The sequence below is a fragment of the Ctenocephalides felis genome, unplaced genomic scaffold (assembly GCF_003426905.1).
Source record: "Ctenocephalides felis isolate EL2017-DRISC unplaced genomic scaffold, ASM342690v1 CF-g0.4_SCAFFOLD_03573, whole genome shotgun sequence".
In the NCBI taxonomy this organism is placed as follows: Eukaryota; Metazoa; Arthropoda; class Insecta; order Siphonaptera; family Pulicidae; genus Ctenocephalides; species Ctenocephalides felis.
This window is the reverse complement of record NW_020539727.1, coordinates 15,391,186-15,412,356: the sequence shown is the minus strand read 5'-3', so window position 1 is coordinate 15,412,356 and position 21,171 is coordinate 15,391,186. Positions and strand designations below refer to the sequence as shown.

The 21,171-nt window shown below is 28.9% G+C and overlaps 2 protein-coding genes across 3 annotated transcripts in view; one reads left to right on the top strand and one right to left on the bottom strand.

The window, feature by feature from the left end:
- LOC113389048 (G-protein coupled receptor moody-like) overlaps nt 1-6,914 on the top strand; it is a 39,173-nt gene extending 32,259 nt beyond the window's left edge. The window contains exons 10-12 of one of the 2 annotated variants that reach the window (XR_003368202.1): nt 1,403-1,486; nt 6,419-6,569; nt 6,777-6,914. Coding sequence is in view for 1 of the 2 variants with exons in the window: in XM_026626097.1 (XP_026481882.1) it covers nt 1,403-1,486; nt 4,396-4,463 (152 nt within the window). In the remaining variant the exon portion in view is untranslated. Of the gene's footprint in view, nt 1-1,402; nt 1,487-4,395; nt 4,766-6,418; nt 6,570-6,776 lie in introns of those variants that run through there. The other variant, XM_026626097.1, reaches the window with a different exon arrangement.
- Nucleotides 6,915-12,549: 5,635 nt separating this feature from the next.
- LOC113389050 lies at nt 12,550-19,637 on the bottom strand. Its single transcript, XM_026626099.1, has 7 exons — nt 19,477-19,637; nt 18,151-18,263; nt 17,468-17,671; nt 17,278-17,381; nt 16,853-16,993; nt 15,689-15,836; nt 12,550-12,606 (listed from the first exon to the last, which is right to left on the bottom strand). The coding sequence occupies exons 1-6, from the start codon at nt 19,616-19,618 to the stop codon at nt 15,710-15,712; spliced, it is 831 nt and encodes a 276-aa protein (XP_026481884.1). The 5' UTR covers nt 19,619-19,637; the 3' UTR covers nt 12,550-12,606; nt 15,689-15,709.
- Between the last annotated feature and the right edge of the window lie 1,534 nt (nt 19,638-21,171).

Here is a 21,171-nt window from a genome sequence, read left to right as displayed (position 1 = left end):
CTCATAATAGTAAGCGTCCCTATGAATGCAATGTATGCGATAAGTCATTCACACAATCAGTTAGTCTGAAAAATCACATGCTCATTCACAGTGGTAAGCGCCCCCATGAATGCACTATATGCAATAAAGCATTCGTACAATTAAGTAATCTGAAAAGTCACATGCTAATTCACAGTGATGAGCGTCCCCACGAATGCACTATTTGTAATAAGACATTCAGACAATCCAGTAATCTGAAAAACCACATGCTGCTACACAAAGGGGCACGCTCCTATGAATGTAAGATATGCCATAAGACATTCAAACCATTAAGTCATCTGAAAAGTCATATGCTGATACACAGTGGAGTACATCCCCATGAATGTAGTGTATGCAATGAGACATTCACGCAATCAAGTGATCTGAAAAAGCACATGCGTATCCACAATGGTTTGCGTCCATATCGATGCAAAATATGCAATAAAACATTCACACAATCAAGTAGTGTAAAAAATCACATGCTCATTCACAGTGGTGAGCGCCCCTTTGAATGCAGTTTATGTGATAAGACATTTATACAATTAAGTAATCTGAAGACTCATATGTTTATTCATAGTGGTGAGCGACTGCATAAATGCACTATATGTGATAAGTCATTCATACAATTAAATAGTCTGCAAATTCACATGGTCATTCATAGTGGTGAGCGCCCTTATGAATGCAGTATTTGTAATAAGACATTTACACATTCGAGTAATCTGAACAAACACATGCTGCTTCATAACAGAGATGATCCTTATAAATGTGAAATATGCAATGAGGAATTTACTCAATCGGACGATTTGGGGAAACACATGGCACTTCATAGTGGGAAGAGTGATGAAAATCAATGAAATAGTAATCCAAATATTATTGTTTCAAAATAATAGAATAGAATAATCAAATCAGGTATTACTTATTTATTGTAAAATTTCTGATACGAGCTTTTTATAATAGAACATGATCAGAAAGCATTTGCAGTTTTCCTTATATATGAGCAAAGGGTCTGATTAAATAGAAGTAAGACATACTAAAAATTATTTAGAACAGTAAATAATTTCAGTCAATTATTGTTTTCAATTATCCGAAATCATAAGTTAATTTTTTTGTTTGAGTTAAAGAATTTCAGCAAATTATTGTTTTAGAAAAACTTGGATCCGATTTTTTGTGAAAATTGCTATTTAAATAAAAACCAGTTTTCTCGTGGTTTCAAATTGCAGAGACTGGTATAAAGTGGTAAATTTACATAAGAAATTCCATCCAGCGTGATAGTCTTTAAACAGGTTCTGCTGTATAATTTTGATTGGTTAAAATTGGTTATAGTTTATTTCATATTAGTATTGTAGTTAAATATGGTTGCTACAGTGTTTGCGCTTGGTTTTAGAGAAATCGAAGGAGCGACTCGCCTGCAGCTACAACCACAGTCGAACGTTCCTCTCAATAGTCTCCATTGCGGATCCGCCAACAGGTAGAGATTATAAACAATTTATTTATTTATTCATTTGTAATTGATCATTTAATCCTGTGGTTTCCAACCTGTGGGTCGCGACCCCTCCGTTGCAAAGCTGCTTCCAACCAAAAACTTTGAAATGGTGTGAAAAACCGAATGAATAAACATTTTTATGCATGCGTTTTTTAAGGTCGTTCTTAATATGGATGCGTTTGAATTGCCTTGCTCCCAGGGGCTCAAATGCTTCGAAATTGATGAAAAACAAGAGTGCGCGTAAGGTTCAAACGCGATTGAAGTAAAACTTATTTGCTACTGTACAAGATGGCATTTAAGTAAAAATAAATACATCATATAACAATTTTGAATAAAGTTTCTTATTATTATGAAGATTATGAGCATCTCTAAATTGTCAATAAAATACTAAATCATAAATTATATATCATTATATCATTTGAGATGATAAATTTTAATTTTTACGCTATTTAAATCTCATTATCCCTTTGTTATTTTGCGAAAATTTATATTTATTTATATACATACTTATATTATTAATTTAATATAAATAAGCAATAAAAGTTTGTATATAAATAAATATAAAATGTCTTACATATCTGTTACTTACTTGATTAAAATTATCATCTAAAATAAGCGAATTTTTTACTTACATACATTTCATCAAAGGTTTATGAATAAATGCTTGTCGATTTTGTGTTATTTTTTCTGCTTATTATATGACAAAAAGAAAACCATGTCAATTTTTTTACAAATTCCTAGTTTTTAATGAGATGTCAATATAAATCTAAATTTCGAATTAAGTTATTTAAAAATGATGAATGGTTTAAGATTTGATGTGATTCTCGTATAATAAAAATCATTGAAGTTTACTATAAAAGCAGTAAACTTTTAGCAATGAATTGCTTGAAAAATTAATGTAACCTATTACAAAATTGTAAAAAGTCAATATTTCTATCAAATTGAAATTACTAAATTTCTTAAGAACTAGAGCCCCTTACAAACGAATGCATTGTGAGCCTCTGAGAACAAAGAAATTCGAAAATATCCATATAAAGGACCACCCTAATGTTTATATAATATTTTATATTGTCTAATTATATCAGTTGACTATTTATTAAATTAGATCCTTAAAAAAAAAATTAAGGGGCGGCGAAGCATTATTTTTTTCATAATCCGGGTCTTGCGGTACGAAAAGGTTGGAAACCACTGATTTAATCAGTTAACTGTGATTGATGAAAGACTCGTCATGAGGAAATGGCATAATTTTGTATATTGACGAGTATATTCGTCATGGTTATAAAAGTCTAATTTTTGGCTATTTAAATTGCAATTTTTGGAAAAAGAAAAAAATCAAGTACTTATCGAACTTTTTGTTTAAATAGTTGTAAGTGAAATTTTACCTTACAACAATATTTTACCTTGACAGTTTAATGAGCACGTCACAGTTAACTGGTTAATATTTATTTATATATAATTTATTATGCATGCACTTATGCTTATTTATTTATATATAATTTATTATGCATGCGCTTATGCTTATTCATTTATTCATTTAGTAAATAAGAATGCTTTTATGGTTATGCTTTTTTCCAAAAAATCCTAAAAATTGATCACGTGATAAATGTACACCTCTTAGGACATGCACGTATATAAATATATATATATATATATATATATATATATATATATATATCCAACGCGTGTTCGATTTTTTCACTATAACTACTTATATGACAAATAATACTTATGCTTACAATTTGTAAATTTGTACGAAATATGAATAATGATTATTATAATTTCTAACATATAATACTCTACAACAACTTGGTGTACTTATATGTTAATTGTTTATTGATTAAGTTGATTAATTGCTTATAACGGAGAAGATCATGCAACTCGCCTTAAGGCAAAACGGTTTAGTTTATATTATTCACTAGCGATAGGTTTAATAATTGTGTGTATAAATAAACTACTTGCTACAGTTAAATTATATTCATCTAAAACGTTCTATTAAATTTGATTGAACATAATCTGTTCAAACCATTTGATATTTGACGTATGAGCCGCCCTTCACTACTTCATTGTAAATTAGGTTTACACAAAAAAAAATTGAATTGAAAATGTAAAGTTTCTACGCAGTTTTGAAGCAATTTCTCTTTTTTCTCACAACCTCTGGATTAGCACAAATATCTCAAGACTAAAACTGGTCAAATCCGTTCAGCCATTTCAAGCTCCATTTTTATATATAAGAAGATTTAGTCATTTAAATAAATTTACTTTAGTTTTTTAAAAAGGAAAGGTTTGGAATTGGGGGGTAAACTTAGAACAAATACGTTCAGGATCAGTAAAATGAAATTGTAAGCTGAACGAGAGCAGTTGTTTCACTTGTCATGTAATTAAAACTAACATACATTCATTGACTGTTTTTTTTTTTACTATTTCGCTGGCGATACAGTCTCATTCTTTGAGCAGCTGTAGTTTGTGTCGTGCCTATAAAAATAATTTCTAAAATTATGTAGTAACCACGAATAATACAACATATTTCATTCGTTTTTTACAGGGCACAGTTTTTACATTTGTTTTATTTTTTCCACTATACAATCTCACGCGACGCGACGACCAATCACAATCGACCCATATAGAGATGATATCGTCGAGAGCGAATGACGAATCATTGGCACTCTTCCGTTGCATTTTCACAGATTTACTCTCTAGTCGCGCCTAAAGAAGTTAAACTTCAAATATCATTAGTATCATTAGTAGATATTATCGCTTTATATTTTTGCTTTACATTATTCCTTTATATTATTGCTTTACATTATCGTTTCAAAATCTGCATATACATTTTGCTTTGCGCTTTTTGCTCAAAAAAAAATATTCAAAAATTTTATATTTCTTTTTTTTCTATCCAGGAGTATCTACGGTACAACCAGATCAAACGTGTACTAACCAGACAACAAAAGACAAAAACGTGACTTGATATTATTATTTAAGAGATCCTATATTTTTATACACAATTTTAGAATTAGGAAAAGTTATTAGTTAGATAAATAATTTAATTTATTTATTGTCTTGTACCAAATATTAATTTATACTAAGTCATTAGTTGGATAAGATTTCATGAATGAATTGTTGATGTGTATGAGTTGTTAGTGGGGAATGCAATACCGATAAAAAAAGAGAAAAAAATATAATCAAAATTGGAAGCTACTTATAAATGAAAAATTAAAATTAAAAATCTAGAGATGAAAAATACAACTTGTACAAATATACACACAACTACTGAGCAATAAAACGTGTGTTTTCAAAACCAAATGAACAAAATTGTCTTCAACTTAATATCATATGATAATAAGAATATATATATATATATATATATATATATATATATATATATATATATATATACATATATCCAGTTTGTGTTGTGATAATATTTTGACACTTGTTTATACAATAGAACGACTTAAAGAGACATCTGTTTCATTATCTGTTTCGTTATTGCATTCCCTAGTTGAGAGAATGATTTATCGATTTATTTTGTATATAGAAATCACCTTAGTCTTCCATCACATAATTTAGAAAAAAAATAGTAAAAAAGATATTTAATTCCATATTAGGATAAAAGTCGCATTTAAATTAAATAATTTAATGTATAAATAGTTGTAAGATTCATAAAGACATTATATTGATAGACTTATGTTTAAGTTAAATTAGATCTAACTAGATTTCACTGGTCAACTTTTATTGTCACATGAAAAGGGGTCACTTTTCTTCGGCACCAAAATTGGAGACACCTTTTTTTGGGTGTCTCCAATTTTTTAAAAATAGTAATATGATTGAAATTTGATGGAGATGACAGTAGTATATACTCGAGAGAAGTCTATAAAGAAGATTCTCTGAATATTTAAACTTGAAAGAAAAGGACCAATTTTCTTACCTTTTTTTTTTGAGTTTCTCCAATTTTTAAAAAATAGTAATATGATTGAAATTTGAGGATGAGGCTAGTATATACTCTACAGAAGTCGATAAAGAAATTTTTCTGAAAGTTTTAACTATGCGTAGAAATTTGAAAAAAGTACCACTTTCCATACCTTTTTTTTAAATTTATCGTTTATCGTTTATCAAATAATTTTTATCAATGATACTATAAAATCAAATGTCATATAAAAAAATTATTTCTACATAGCATTAGTTATTTATAATATTTTTATTATAAGTGTTGCTTAGTTAAGTATTTATTGATAAGCATTAAAAATAAAACTTGAGAACATTTCGATCACATTGTTTACTTTTTCATTAACATTCAATTTTTCAGAATAATATAATATGATGAGTACACAAACTATATACAATCGTTTGAATATAAATATATAGATTTATTTATATATCCAATTCCCATACAAACTAAGGCGGTTAGGCCATATATAATCATGTATATATCAATATATACATTTATATATCCAATTCACATACAAACTAAGGCGGTTAGGCCATATATAATCATGTATAAATCAATATATACATTTATATATCCAATTCCCATACAAACTAAGGCAGCTAGGCTATATATAATCATGTATAACTCGATATATACATTTATATATCCAATTCCCATACAAACTAAGGCAGTTAGGCCATATATAATTATGTATAAAACAATATATACATTTATATACCCAATTCACATACAAACTAAGGCAGTCAGGCCGTATATAATCATGTATAAATGGATATATACATTTATATATCCAGTTCCCATACAAACTAAGGCAATTAGGCCATATATAATCATGTATAAATTGATATATACATTTATATATCCAACTCCCATACAATAAGCTCAAATAAATGTGTCCACTTGTTCTAAATAATTTTAAGTAAATAAATGCCACTAAAAGTTATGATTTTGTTAACTTCTATTTTGCTTATTAGGACTGAAAAGATATTGAAATGATTCTTTGGAAAGAAAAACTACGGATGAAGTCACTAAATGAGATAAAGCACATATATAGGAAGATAAAATTAGACTTAGTATCAGAAAAAGAAGATTAGTTGATGCCAAACACTTACATGGATCTCAAAGGTATAATTTATATGACTATTTTAAAATTTTGATCAATATTGCATATTTTGCATCTAATGATATATTGCATCGTACAATTATACCTTTTCTATCATATATAGTTATTCTTCATTATATTGTTATCTCATCATATTGTTTTTTCATTATATTTATCAGAGTAATACTAAAATTAATTTATTATTAAAACTCAATTTCTTTTTGTTATAGAAAGCTTTAAGACAAGAATCCATGGCAATAGACAATCCTGACTCCGGAGTATCTTCTGAGTTTAGAACCTTATAGTAGACCACTTTCAATGCAGACTTTTGTGATGTCTCTCAGTTTCACACAGACCCCGGAGCACCCTTTCTGTGTTGCATATAAATATTAAAATGTTACACTTCGAGAAGAAGTGTGTAAGAAAAAGAATCTCTTATGAACTGTTAGAAGCTGTTCAAAACAAAATTTTATACAATTTGTGATATTTAATACACAATTGCATTGTTGAGATTTAAATCATAATTGAGTGTAATTAAATTATAATATATATATATATATATATATATATATATATATATATAATATTATTTGTTAAGTTCAAATTGACGTGAAGTTAATTATTTCTATTTTATATTTAGAATATGTGTGTGATTGAACAGTGCTTGATAACGATAATTTATGCAATAATTTAAAAACAAGTGTACATAAATAACATTTTTTTTTTAATTTTTACTCATTCATGTTCTACTATTAATTAACAGTAGATTTTTAGTAATAAATTATTAATGTAAATGATAGAAAAGATATAATTTTAATATGCATTTTACAATTGCACAAATAATACAATCAACTGTGATATTATAACAAGAAGAAAATTTGATCCTTCAGATGTATAGGATAACTTATCTAGTATTTATAATATTAGAAGTAACAGGACAGTGTAAATGTTTAAAAGGCTAGGTTTAGTTATATATGGTAATCTTTATATTGACTTTGTATTAATTCAAGTCAAGTATTTTTTATAAATGATCTTTTTATAGACTGTTTGAAACTGTTTACAATATATAAGTGCATTATTGAGCTTTAAATTTTAATTTACAGTAATTAAATTAATAAGACAGCCAAATCTAATCATAACTTTCTTATTTCTAAAATTTTATCTTAGGATGTGTGTGTTTAATAAGCTTTATTTTTATATTTTTAATTTATAATTTAAAATTGTATAATATTAGTTATAAAATTTTGCTTGTTTCTGTTAGATACTGTTACTTGTTTATTATTATTATCAAAGCCATGAAAAGTGTGTTCAAATTACTGTTTTTTAAGTTAAAATTTTTATTTCTCAGTAGTTTTTTATTTGATATAAGACAAATTATATATTATAGTTTTAAAGAAATATATTATTTGCTAGTAATAATATATATATATATATATATATATATATATATATATGTACATTAATGTAATCTCGCTTTTGCCTAAAGAACAATAAAATTTTGTGAATTGATAAATTGGGTTTGTTTTGTCATATTTATATGTGAATAAACGGTTCTTTTCTTTCAGTTGAGAATATTTAATAACATTTAAATGTTTATTTAAAATAATATTTGTTTAATAGACATCTTCCACAGGTAATACAATCTACTGTGATTGCACTAATTATAAATAAGTATGTTTGTAAATGTATATTCTAATTTCAGTTTTAATAATCTATGTATTACTATTCATGCTTTAATTCTCAATAAGTGTAAAACACGCAGTAATGTATAAAACGATGTATAAATGTATATATTGATTTATATATGATTATATATGGCCTAACTGCCTCTGTTTGTATGGGAATTGGATATATAAATGTATATATTGATTTATACATGATTATATATATACTAGCTGCCTCGGTTTGTATGGGATTTGAATATATAAATGTATATATTGATTTATACATGATTATATATATACTAGCTGCCTCAGTTTGTATGGGAATTGGATATATAAATGTATATATTGATTTATACATGACTATATATGGCCTAACTACCTTAGTTTGTATGAGAAATGGATATATAAATGTATATATTGATATTTCTTCAAAACCGTTACCATAATTATATATCTAATAGCATATAAAAGAATCCAATGCGAATCCACTAAGATTCTTATGTACTTAAGACGATTGCATGCAGCGCCTCTATGTAAAATTGTTCCCAGTTCTCCGGGAACTACGTAGTGACTACCGGGTTCATATGGTTCTGTGTTAGATGTCGCCACCGTCGGCAAACATTTGACAGTTCTCAACGACACATATATATATACTAGCTGTCCCAGATTGTATGAGAATTGGATATATAAATGTATATATTGATTTATACATGATTATATATATACTAGCTGTCTCAGTTTGTATGGGAATTGGATATATAAATGTATATATTGATTTATACATGATTATATATATACTAGCTGGCCCAGTTTGTATAAGAATTGGATATATAAATGTATATATTGATATATACATGATTATAAATATACTAGCTGTTTTAGATTGTATGGAAATTGAATATATAAATTTCTATATTGCTTTTTGCATCATTATAAAGACCAAATTCGGTGCATGTCATTTTGCCTTAAGGCAAATTGCTGGAAATTTTCACCATAATGAAATGTATTAAATGGAATTTTAAATGGTTTCAAATGGATTATTATAATTTTGGGAGATGTAGAGAAGAAAGTAAGTAAAACAGGAAGAAGTTTAAATGTTTATTTAAAATGTATTGAAAAAATAAAACAAAATACTTAATAAATTTGCTTGGGGATTCGAACTCGAAACCTATAGAACAAGAACGATTGCCATTGCAGCCGAGGCGATTTAACGATCTCGTCCACGAGTGTAATACATGATTTGAAAATGCATTTTAGATATTTTAGCACAGTTTATAACTATTATTTATATATTATGAGTAGTATGTGCATATAGCACACGCTTTGAAATACTGCTTTTGTAATATTTCTGTCAGGTATATCGCAACCTCATTGGTCGTATCAGTTCTTGGTGTAGTGGTTACAGTGGCCTCATTGGTCGTCGCATCTTCATTCTTGTGATTGCGGACTATCGGAAGTGGAAGGAAGGTAAGTTATATAATATACGTCAAAAGCATGATGTTTTTTGTGTGTTGTCTTTTTAGAAACTATTTTTTGTATACCTCCCAAATTTATAATAATCTGTTTGAAAACATTTAAAATTCCACTTAATATATTTTATTGCGGTGAGAAGTTCCAGCAATTTGTCTTAAAGCAAGATTCCATGCACCGAATTTAATAATGATGGGAAAGCATATAAATTTATGTATCCAATTCTAATACAAACTAGGACAGCTAGTATATATATATATATGTAATCATGTATAAATCAATATATACATTTATATATTCAGTTTCCATACAAACTAGGCCAGCTAGTATATATATAATCATGTATAAATCAATATATACATTTATATATCCAATTTCCATACAAACTGAGGCAGTTAGGCCATATATAATCATGTATAAATCAATATATACATTTATATATCCAATTTCCATACAAACTGAGGCAGTTAGGCCATATATAATCATGTATAAATCAATATATACATTTATATATCCAATTTCCATACAAACTGAGGCAGCTAGGCCATATATAATCATGTATAAATCAATATATACATTTATATATCCAATTCCCATACAAACTAAGGCAGTTAGGCCATATATAATCATGTATGAATCAATATATACATTTATATATCCAATTTCCATACAAACTGAGGCAGTTAGGCCATAAATAATCATGTATAAATCAATATATACATTTATATATCCAATTCCCATACAAACTAAGGCAGTTAGGCCATATATAATCATGTATAAATCAATATATACATTTATATATCCAATTCCCATACAAACTAGGCCAGCTAGTATATATATAATCATGTATAAATCGATATATACATTTATATATCCAATTCCCATACAAACTGAGGCAGCTAGTATATATATATATAATCATGTATAAATCGATATATACATTTATATATCCGATTCCCATAAGAACTGGGACAGCTAGTATATATATAAATTCAAATCGCTACGTAGTTCTTTAAGAACTGGGAACAATTTAACATAGAGGCGCTGCATGCAATCGTCTCAGGAACATAGGAATCTTAGTGGATTCCCATTGGATTCTTTTATACGCTATTAGATATATATAAATTCAAAGTCGTTTTATTCAAAACTTTTATATGGGAGTGTATATAAGTGTTTACAAGAATTTGTAGTAAATTTTATCTAGTTTCTCCTTATCTAACTTAAAAAGAATACTTTTATATGAAATTTGTGAGTTATATGACAAAAACCATAGTTCAAACTTGATTTCATATTCAAGTAAAATGTGTTTAAAAAAACGTGAATAGTAAACTTGATATCATATTCAAATTGATTAAAATATGTTTGAAAAGAATGGTGTTAATTAACAATTAGTTATCCTAAGACTATTATGTATATATATATATATATATATATATATATATATATATATATATATATAGTCTAGTCTTAGGATAACTAATTGTTAATTAGTTAGAATTAAAAATAAAACTTGAACACTTCGATCATAATGTTTATTTTTCATGGATAAAGACATACATTTATTTAATTTTTTAGAATAATATTATATAATGAATACACAAACTATATACAATCGTTAGCATATAAATATAAAGATATGTATCTATACAAATACAAATTAAAATGAATAATGAATCATTAAATATTTACATAATTATTAATTACCAACAAAAAAATACACATTCACATTAAACATAGTTGCCGACTTATTATTAATTTGAGTCACAAAGTGCGTTTTTAAAATTTAAAGTTCCACGGAAAGAAAATACATTTATATAAAAATTTATGGATGTGAAGTGAAACTTCTAATGCGGAAAAAGACAAGTTTAGGAATAGTCTGAAAATTCCGTAAATTTAAGAAAATATTATAAATTGGGTACACCTAAGTCTGTTTGTACACGGTTTTGATATAACACGGTTTGAAAATTGAATATTTTTAATTTTTTTACACGATTTTATTCCATTTAGCACGATTTGAAATTTCATGTACTTAATTTTTTTTTGTCAAATTTAATTTTTGCGAAGTATGTTCATATCACAAAAAAGTATTTATGAAAGAAAAAAGTCTGAAACCATCGATAGTATAGTATCAATAGTTTGCGAACACTAGCTTAGATTTAAGTGAATTTTATTTTTTACCTTAAAAATTGAATAACCTATTCTTTTCATTCACAATTCAAATTTAATTTATATTACTTTTAAGATTAGAGTGCATATCTTTTTTATCATTAATTACTATGCTTGTGAAAATAAGCATTATATATTTGATTTAATAAAATAACATGAATTCTTGTTCTTAAAAATTCTTGTTTTTCACTAATTTCAATAGGTTTTAGAGATTAGGAACAAATCACCCATTTTTGTATAAGATCAATGCCTTTTTTTACACATTTTTTTTTTACACGGCTTCTTCTGGAATCAATCTACCATGTAAAAACAGACTTAGGTGTACTTCTCTATTCGATTAAAATATTTAATAAAAAATTTAATAAATAATAACTACCTATTTTTGTATTTAAGTCCGCTTTACAAAGTTTCACCTCATTCATTATTTTTTATTCAAAAATTGATATAGATTTAAAAACAATCTACTTCTTCATATAAACATGTGTATAAACATTCAAAGACGCTTGATTGTTAAAATGCACACTAACTTATTATCATTAGTAAAGAATTATTAATAAATTCTATCTGGTATGTACAAAAAAAAATCTCAAGCTGCATTATAAACAGCTTATACATATATAGGTATATATATATATATATATATATATATATATATATATAATTATAATAATAATTTTATATACGAACAACCGCAATTTCAAAACTCCGTTTTATAAATGAGACCAGTGTGAAGAGTCTTCTTCAGTCAAAGAGATCAATTCTGAAAAATAATAAATAAATAGATATTAGTAATTAATAAATTGAATACACTGGGGCCTCGCTTTACGGCCTAGATACGTTCCGCAAAACTTGGCCGTAAAGCGAAAAGCCGTATAACGAATCAATTATTCTAATACGTATTCATACAAATTCAATGGGATCGGTTCCAAATTTAATAAATATATAATATGGTTTATCATTCAAAATGCATTTTATTTTTTTATTTTGTTTAAATTATAAACATATTTAACAAAAACATAAATTTTACATAAAATAAAAAACTTCAAAAACATTCCATAATTTTTAAATACAGACCACTGTCACCATCATTTTGCGCTGGTGGTTTGAAAAATTTAGATGATGTGATTGATTTGTGATTTATAACAGCTAATGGCTGAGTTAATTCCTCGAGAGACATTAGCGGTACGTTCGACGTCAGGATCGTTTTCAAGGAAGATGTTATTCCTTGTTCAAAATATGAAAAAGCGCTCGACATGATTTTTGATGTTAGCTGTTTGGATTTGGACAACACGTTCTGTATCTTCATCAATTGCCGGCTCTGCTTGCAACTGATTAGCTGCAAGTAGATCCAGCACATCAGATTCGTTTAAATCTTCAAAACCGAGATCATGTGCTAAATCCAAAATGTTTTGTCTAACTTCAGGAAGGAAATTAACTTCTGCATCGGTAGTTTTTATACATTCTGGCCATATTTCTTTTCCAAACATGATTCATTGTTGTCGATTTCAATTCCTTCCAGGATTCACTAATGTTCTCAACAGCATCCTTGATATTATAGTTTTTCCAAAACGTTTGAACCTTTGAAACGTAAAGATATATAAAAATTTTCATTTTCGATTTTTTTGCGATTACTGTAACTTGCCCTACGCGAATTTAAAAAAGCCGTTATAGCAAAACATTTTAGGCCGTATATCGAAAACGTTCCTTAATTAAAGAGGGCCGTTATAGCGAAAGGCCGTATAAAGAGCGGCCGTATAGCGAGGCCTGGGTGTAATTGTAAAAAAGCAATGGTAGGCAATTTGTGACCCATGGGTCAACTTTGGCAATTTCAAGTGACCTACTTTTTTATTAACTTTCCGTAGGTCACAAATTCCATCCGAAACAAAAAAAAAATCAAAACAAATATATAATTTCAATGGTATAGATTCTAGTTGAACCTAAAAAATCCAGAAAAATTAATTCACCAAACTTGGAAACAAACTAGTGGGGTGGGTGGCATCGTGCCTTAAGGCAAATTGCTGGAACTTCCCGTACCGTAACAAAATGTTCGAGGAGTACTGAATGTTTTTGAATAGATTATTATTAATATTGTAACATTGTCGAATATTTATAAGTATTATATAAGCTGAATTGCAAATTTAAAATTATTTGTTAAGTTATATTAGAACTTTAGTCAGAATTAAAAATAAAATCTGAATTATTTTCGATATACAAGAAAAACTAAAAAAAAAAAAACTATACAATTTTTTTTCCGAAATCAATTATTTTGTTAAGACAAGCAGAAAGTTCTTTGAATCATTTAAATTGGACGCTTAGTTCTCTCAAAAACTGCCATTTCTTACATATTTAGCTCCGTATCTTTGAAATGGCTGGGCCTGCCTTTGCCAAAAACTAATAGACGCTTCTCTCAATCATTACTAATTGAATGTTTTTCAGATCATTCAAATCGGATATTCCGTTCTCTCAAAAAGTCGATTTCTATTTTCTGCACTCGTTGCTCCGTATCTCCGAAACGGCTGGACCTGCCTTTGCCAAAAACTAATCAGCTCTTTTCCCTATCAATAGGAATCGAATGTTTTTTGAACCATTCAAATCGGTTGATCCGTGCGCCCGGAAATGTGACTGGAAATTTGTATCCACACATACATACACACACACACACACACACATTCATTTTTTCTGAGGTATGCCAAAACGTTCAGAAACTTCAAAACGTCGAGAAATGTAAAAATTTTCAATTCCGATTTTCGGCCCATTACAATAACTTACCCTACGGGAAGTTAATAATGTTTTTTCATACAAAATTTCACTTTTGGTTGCTTAATAAAAAGTAGGTTAATTTTAATAAAAAGTAGGTTTCTTTTGAGGTTCAACTAGGATAGAATTTTATCCTGAATACAATGAATTCTATCTCGTTTCGATAGGACGTTCAGTTTTATTTTTGATATCTTTCCCGCTAATTAGGAAGGAATTAGGAATCTAAAAAATTAAAACTATTGCTCACTATTTCTTCTGTAATTCCAAAAATAATTTGAATTTGTTTCTTAAATTTTAGGGATATATTCTTGGCTAGTTTTGGAACACATTTTTGCAAAAAAAAAATCGTTTTTTTAAGCCTCTAAAGCAGACTTCCACCTTAAGTTCTGATCGCTGTTAAAATAAACTAGTGGGGTGCAAGGCATCGTGCCTTAAGGCAAATTGCAGGAACTTCCCGTACCGTAATTAAAAATCTTGGTACGGAACCCAAAAAAATTTACACAGAATGTGTACACATTATTAAAATCTCTATAAAATATCTGATAATTTGGTGTGCATAAGTCCAATAAACATTGTTCACCGCCAAATGACATCTTTTTAACTTTTTTTTTTGAGAGTCCATAACCGCTGGACCTGCCTTCCCAAAAATTTAAACAGTTCTTCATCTTGTCAATACAAGTAAAATGTTTTTTGAATTATTAAAATCGGACGCTCCGTTCTCTTAAAAACTGAGTTACCGTTTTTGGCACTTTTTGCCCCGTATCTTCGAAACGGCTAGATCTGCCTTCGATAAAAACTGATCAGAACGTCTCCTTATCAATACGAATCGAATGTTTTTTGAATTATTCAAATCGGTTTATCGGTGTTCCCGAAATCGTCGACAAAAATTTGTATTCGCACACATACACATACACACACACACATACATCCATGTTTTCTAAGGTATGCCAAAATATTCAGAAACCTCTGAAACGTAAAGATATATAAAAATCTTCATTTTCGATTTTTTTGCGATTACTATAACTTGCCCTACGGGAAGTTAATGATGATATATAAATAATAAATAATTCAAATTCTTTCCTCACCTAATATTTATATCAGAAAGTTCAGTTGTTATCAGAATCTGGCTGGTTATGCTTGTGTCCAGGACTCGAGTAACATCTTCGTTTGAAATCTGTTAACAACCTTTGAGACAAGTTGGTCTGCTCCACCTTCACGGCTTGCATGGTGTTACTGTTACAATAAAAATACATTAGGTCCAGAATAGAAATGTAACTTAATCTAAAAAATAAATCTTAACCAAATCTACAATAAACTAGTTGGTATTGGTATTTAGCCTTGAGACAAGTTACTTGAACTTCCTGATATGTGTAAATAAACGACTTAATCAATAAAAAATCAATTAATTTATGAGTGAAAACAAACAAACATGTTAACTCGGAGTATTTTCTAGAAGCAAATTTTCAAAAGTCAATAATTTTTGTAATTGAACCAGTTTCCGTAGGACTTTAACGGTTTAGTATGTTCATTAAGACCAAGTACTCTATCGTTATACCAAGTAAATCGTCTAATTTTAATTTTAACAAATAACAAAAAAAACTACTCATTTTCTCAAACTTTGATGAATTTTTAAAATTGAACTATTTGTCGTAAGGCCGTAATATTTCAGTAAGTTCTATAAGACCATGATATATATCGCAAAAAAAAGTTCCATAAAAATCGGCTTAACATTTTTTTTTCAACAGTTAATTACAAGAAAACGGCTCGGTAGATTTTCACCTAAAGCTAATCAGTATTATTCCCAACTAATATCTTTCGAACAATTTTTGATTTTTTAAAATCGGTTCGGTAGTATGAGCTTAAATGTAGATGGAAAGTTTAACACTCTTTTTCCAATTACAAAGAAACGGCTCGGCCGATTCTCGCACAAAACTGACAAACGATAGTCCTCATCGAGATAAATCAAATGGCTTTTAAGGTTTTGAAATCGGTTCAGTCGTTTTTGAGAAAACGTCGATTTACGGCAAAAAAATCTGTTCACATACACACACACACATACATACTTTTTCCATGATGGTCTCATTCGATTCAGAACTGCTTGAAACGTCGAGAAAACATAAAACTAGCGAATCGGATTTATTGGTGAAAACATAAACTTCGCCTTCGGGAAGTTAATAAATTGAACTCTTTCGTACCAAGATATGATCGTACTTAAAACGTAATATTTATAAATGAAATATATTATTTACCTAGTCTTTGTTAGTATTGTCCTCTCTGGTGTCGTAGTCATGTCCAGCGAGTACATGGCTGCAAGTGACCGAAGTTTTTCAATCTCTGCAGCGTCCAGGGCTCCAAGACGTAATTCAGTCTGGTGCCGGTCTTGCAAAAATCTATAAAAGATAAAACAATGTTAAAATTCGTTCAGTTCATTTTATTATAACAATTGCATAAAATAGCAATTGATACAATGAACAAAAATGTTTGAACTATTTGTAAACTATTTTCAAAGTCTTAATAAATACTTGGATATGTTAACACTAGACACTAGAGAACACATTTGTGTCAAGTATTATGTTACAAAGTTGTCAAGTGGATTTAACTCCTCTCTGAAGCGGAGTCAAATCCTAACCGATCCGGCTTCGGATATGATAAGCCCATCTCTATATCTACTTACCTTGATAATAGTTCATTAGCTGATGTCAACACTGTAAACCCCGGCCTTTCTTCTCTAATCCGCCTACAGCCGGCTCTTATTTCACGAACATCCAAACCAGAAACCTACCAAAAATAAACTCATTTTTATCCAATTCTTTATCTCATGTACAATAATAAAAATCCTCTATTCTTTATCCTTTATCACTTACTGGATCAGAACTGACGTCCCCCAAACTTCCGTCGCCCCCTGAACAACTGCCGGCACCAGCTCCTGCCCCCCACATGATGTCGTCGTCCATGGGACAAGTTGCAACCAGAGCAGTTCTAACGGGTGATGTAACATGTACTGGCGATGATACTTGTGCCGATGGTAATATTTGTCCTAGTTGAATGTGTTGGTTGTGCATACCACTCTATAAGAAAATAATAAATCAAAGATAACAGACCTATGTTATGTTATCACATGTTTCCGATAAGAGTATGTTGAAGATTTAGTATTCTCGGTGAATTTATTTTATCATGTTTTCTTCATATTGGCGCTCAATGTATTGGTAGTTAATAAAATTGTTATAGGCTTTACCTATGACATTTATACGAATGTTTATTTGAATTTTTGATACTGCCATTGGCTGAAAACTAACCTACAAATAGCACAAAAGCTATGAGTGCAACTAAAACCGAGTATAGTTACTATACCTATAGTAAGTTTTTGAATAAAATAAATGTGACTTTATAATATATAATAGTTTATAATATATAATAGTTACAATACCTAAAGTAACTTTTTGAACAAAATAAGTGTGACTACCATAAAATGTGCAACCGAGTTTTTCATAAGTTTCTGGTGGTTAAAAATAATAAAAATAAATATTAATGATTTTCTTAAACTCACTAATAATAATTTTGTCCTGTGCTGCTTCTCATGTCCTGAGTTTGTGCGTACTTGATGCTGCTGTATAGATGCCATCGTTTCATTTCCAGGAAAATCTGTCAGCTCATCATCACCTATTAAAATAAAATTAAATATTTTAGAAAACTATCAAAATCAATTTAAGTAGGTGTATGTAAGCGGTTTTTTGCCTTAATCTCGCATCAATAAAAATTGACATTTAGCTGTTCAAAACTTTAAACTGTTTATTTCCAAGATAAAGTTTTTCCTTTCACTAAAAAAATTAATCAAGTTTGATTTCCAAATTAAAGCAAATTTAAAATATCTTTAATTGTGATAGTTATGATGTCTGTTAAAACCAAAACTATAAACTAGTGGTGTGTATGGCATCGTGCCTTAAGGCAAATTGCTGGAACTTCCCGTATCGTAACGAAATGTTCGAGGAATACTGAATGTTTTCAAATAGATTATTATTAATTTTGTAACATTGTCTAATATTTATAAGAATTATATAAACTGAAATGCAAATTTAAAATAATTTGTTTAAGTTATATTAGAACTTTAGTCAGAATAAAAATAAAATCTGAATTATTTTCGATACACAAAAAAAAAATTGTACAATTTTTTTTTCCAAAATCAATTATATTGTTAAGACAAGCAGAAAGTTCTTTGAATCATTTAAATCGGACGCTTAGTTCTCTCAAAAACTGCCATTTTTACATATTTAGCTCCGTATCTTCGAAATGGCTGGGACTGCCTTTGCCAAAAACTAATCAACACTTCTCCCAATCATTACAAATTGAATGTTTTTTAGATCATTCCAATCGGATACTCCGTTCTCTCAAAAAATCGATTTCTATTTTCTGCACTCTTTGCTCCGTATCTCCGAAACGGCTTGACCTGTCTTCGCCAAAAACTAATCAGCTCTTTTCCCTATCAATAGGAATCGAGTATTTTTTGAACCATTCAAATCGGTTGAACCGTGCGCCCGAAAACGTGACTGGAAATTTGTATCCATCCATACATACACACACACACACACACACACATCCATTTTTTCTGAGGTATGCCAAAACGTTCAGAAACCTTCAAAACGTCGAGAAATGTAAAAATTTTGAATTTCGATTTTCAGCCCATTACAATAACTTACCCTACGGGAAGTTGAAAAAAATTCAACAATTACCAAGAAATTGTCCGGCCGATCTATATAAAAAATTGATCAACATGATTCCCAACTGATATTTGATACAGTTTTTGAATGTTTAAAAATGGGTTTAGGAATTTTGTCAAAAATGTCTTTAATACAAGTAAAAATAAGATTATATTTACCTTCTCTGTCACTTTCATTAGTAAGAACGGCCTCAGAATCACTTGAACTTAACGAACTGGAACTAACAAATCCACCCGTAGTATTCGAACAATCCATCACACCTTCATCTTCATCCATATGTTGGTGATGGCCACCAGCCATCGCAGGAGCATAAGGATTCCTAGATAAAGACAAACGAATAATTAACTAGTTGAATGTGGCATTTTGCCTAAAGGCAAGTATCAAAATCTTCCCGATAGATGCAATAAATGACCTAATCAATTCAAATTGAGTTTTAGACATTTAAAATGAGACATTTCAAATATCTCGAAAACGGTTGCATGCACCAACTCAAAATTTTTGTCACAATTTTGGTAAAGTCCAATTATAATTTGAGCCAAGTTTCATAAAATTCGCACAATCCGCTTTTGAGAAGATACGATCTGTTTTAATATTAGTCATATATTAGTACATATCATAGTACATAGCCAACCATCAGTATCTCAAATATCTCGAAGGAAATCAACACAGATAAATAAACTTTTTAAAGTTACATCGTAGTACTAATTTCGATTTAATAAAAAATGCCTGAATCAGAAGAATATTTTACCTTGTTCCTTGAAAATAATAAAACAAATTAAACATTTGTGCCATTGAGCGTGTACTAAACGTAAGTTTATTGATTAGAAATTATTTCTATATTATTCGTAGTTTTTATAAATTCTTGAAGTTATTAAAATGGAAAATATTTTTTAGGCAAGACAGATATTACAGCTGGTCAAAGAATGAGATTATATCGCCAGCGGAAAAGTAAAAAAAATACTATCAATCAATGAAAGTATGTTCTTTTTAATTACATGAAGTTCTTCAAACACAATTATTACATGATGAGCGAAATAGTGAAAACAATATTTGTTTAGGCGTTGTTTAACATAATCCACTGAATATTATAGATTTTTTAATCAACAATTACTTAATTTCTCTAATGAAGGCCCATTTCTAAATGCTAATTACAATGACAAACCGATCATGTCATATTCAAAGTATGACTTTAATTACATTATTGTTTTTAATATTTATATAATTATATATTTATATTTTAACTTCCCGTAGGGTTTTGAAGGTTTCTGAACATTTTGGCATATCTCAGAAAAAAAGGATGTGTGTGTATATGTGTATGTGTGTTTTGTATATCCGCATTTTTTCGTCCACGTTTTCGGGCGCACGGATCAACCAATTTGAATGGTTTAAAAAACATTCGATCCCTATTGATGGGAGATGTGCTGATTACTTTTTCGCAAAGGCAGGTCTAGCCGTTACGGAGATACGAAGCAAAGAGTGCAGAAAATACAAATCGAGTTTTTGAGAGAACGGAATATCGGATTTGAATGATCTAAAAAACATTCAATTTGTAAGGATTGGGAAAAGTGATAAGTTTTTGGCAAAGACAGGTCCCGCCATTTCGAAGATACAGAGCTAAATGTGCAAAGAATGGCAGTTTTTGAGTGAACTAAGCGTCCGATTTGAATGATCTAAAAAACTTTCGACTCGTATTGTTAAACAATTGCTTTTGTGGATAAAAAATTATTACATCTTTTTTTATTTTCCATAAAATATTTTTGTAATTTTGGATTAAAATTCAAAAAATTACCCAGGCTAAGCACAGTCTAAGCGCCACTCTGGTACAAAGTTTACCCAAGTGCGTTTAGACTGTT

Excerpts from the sequence above, each read along its gene's own strand:
- LOC113389050 (XM_026626099.1), bottom strand. The coding sequence starts at position 19,618 with ATGGCTGGTGGCCATCACCAACATATGGATGAAGATGAAGGTGTGATG. Across the intron at positions 17,672-18,150 it reads ACAGGACAAAATTATTATTA|AGTGGTATGCACAACCAACA; the intron begins GTGAGTTTAAGA and ends ATTTTCTTATAG. Across the intron at positions 17,382-17,467 it reads GGGACGTCAGTTCTGATCCA|GTTTCTGGTTTGGATGTTCG; the intron begins GTAAGTGATAAA and ends TATTTTTGGTAG.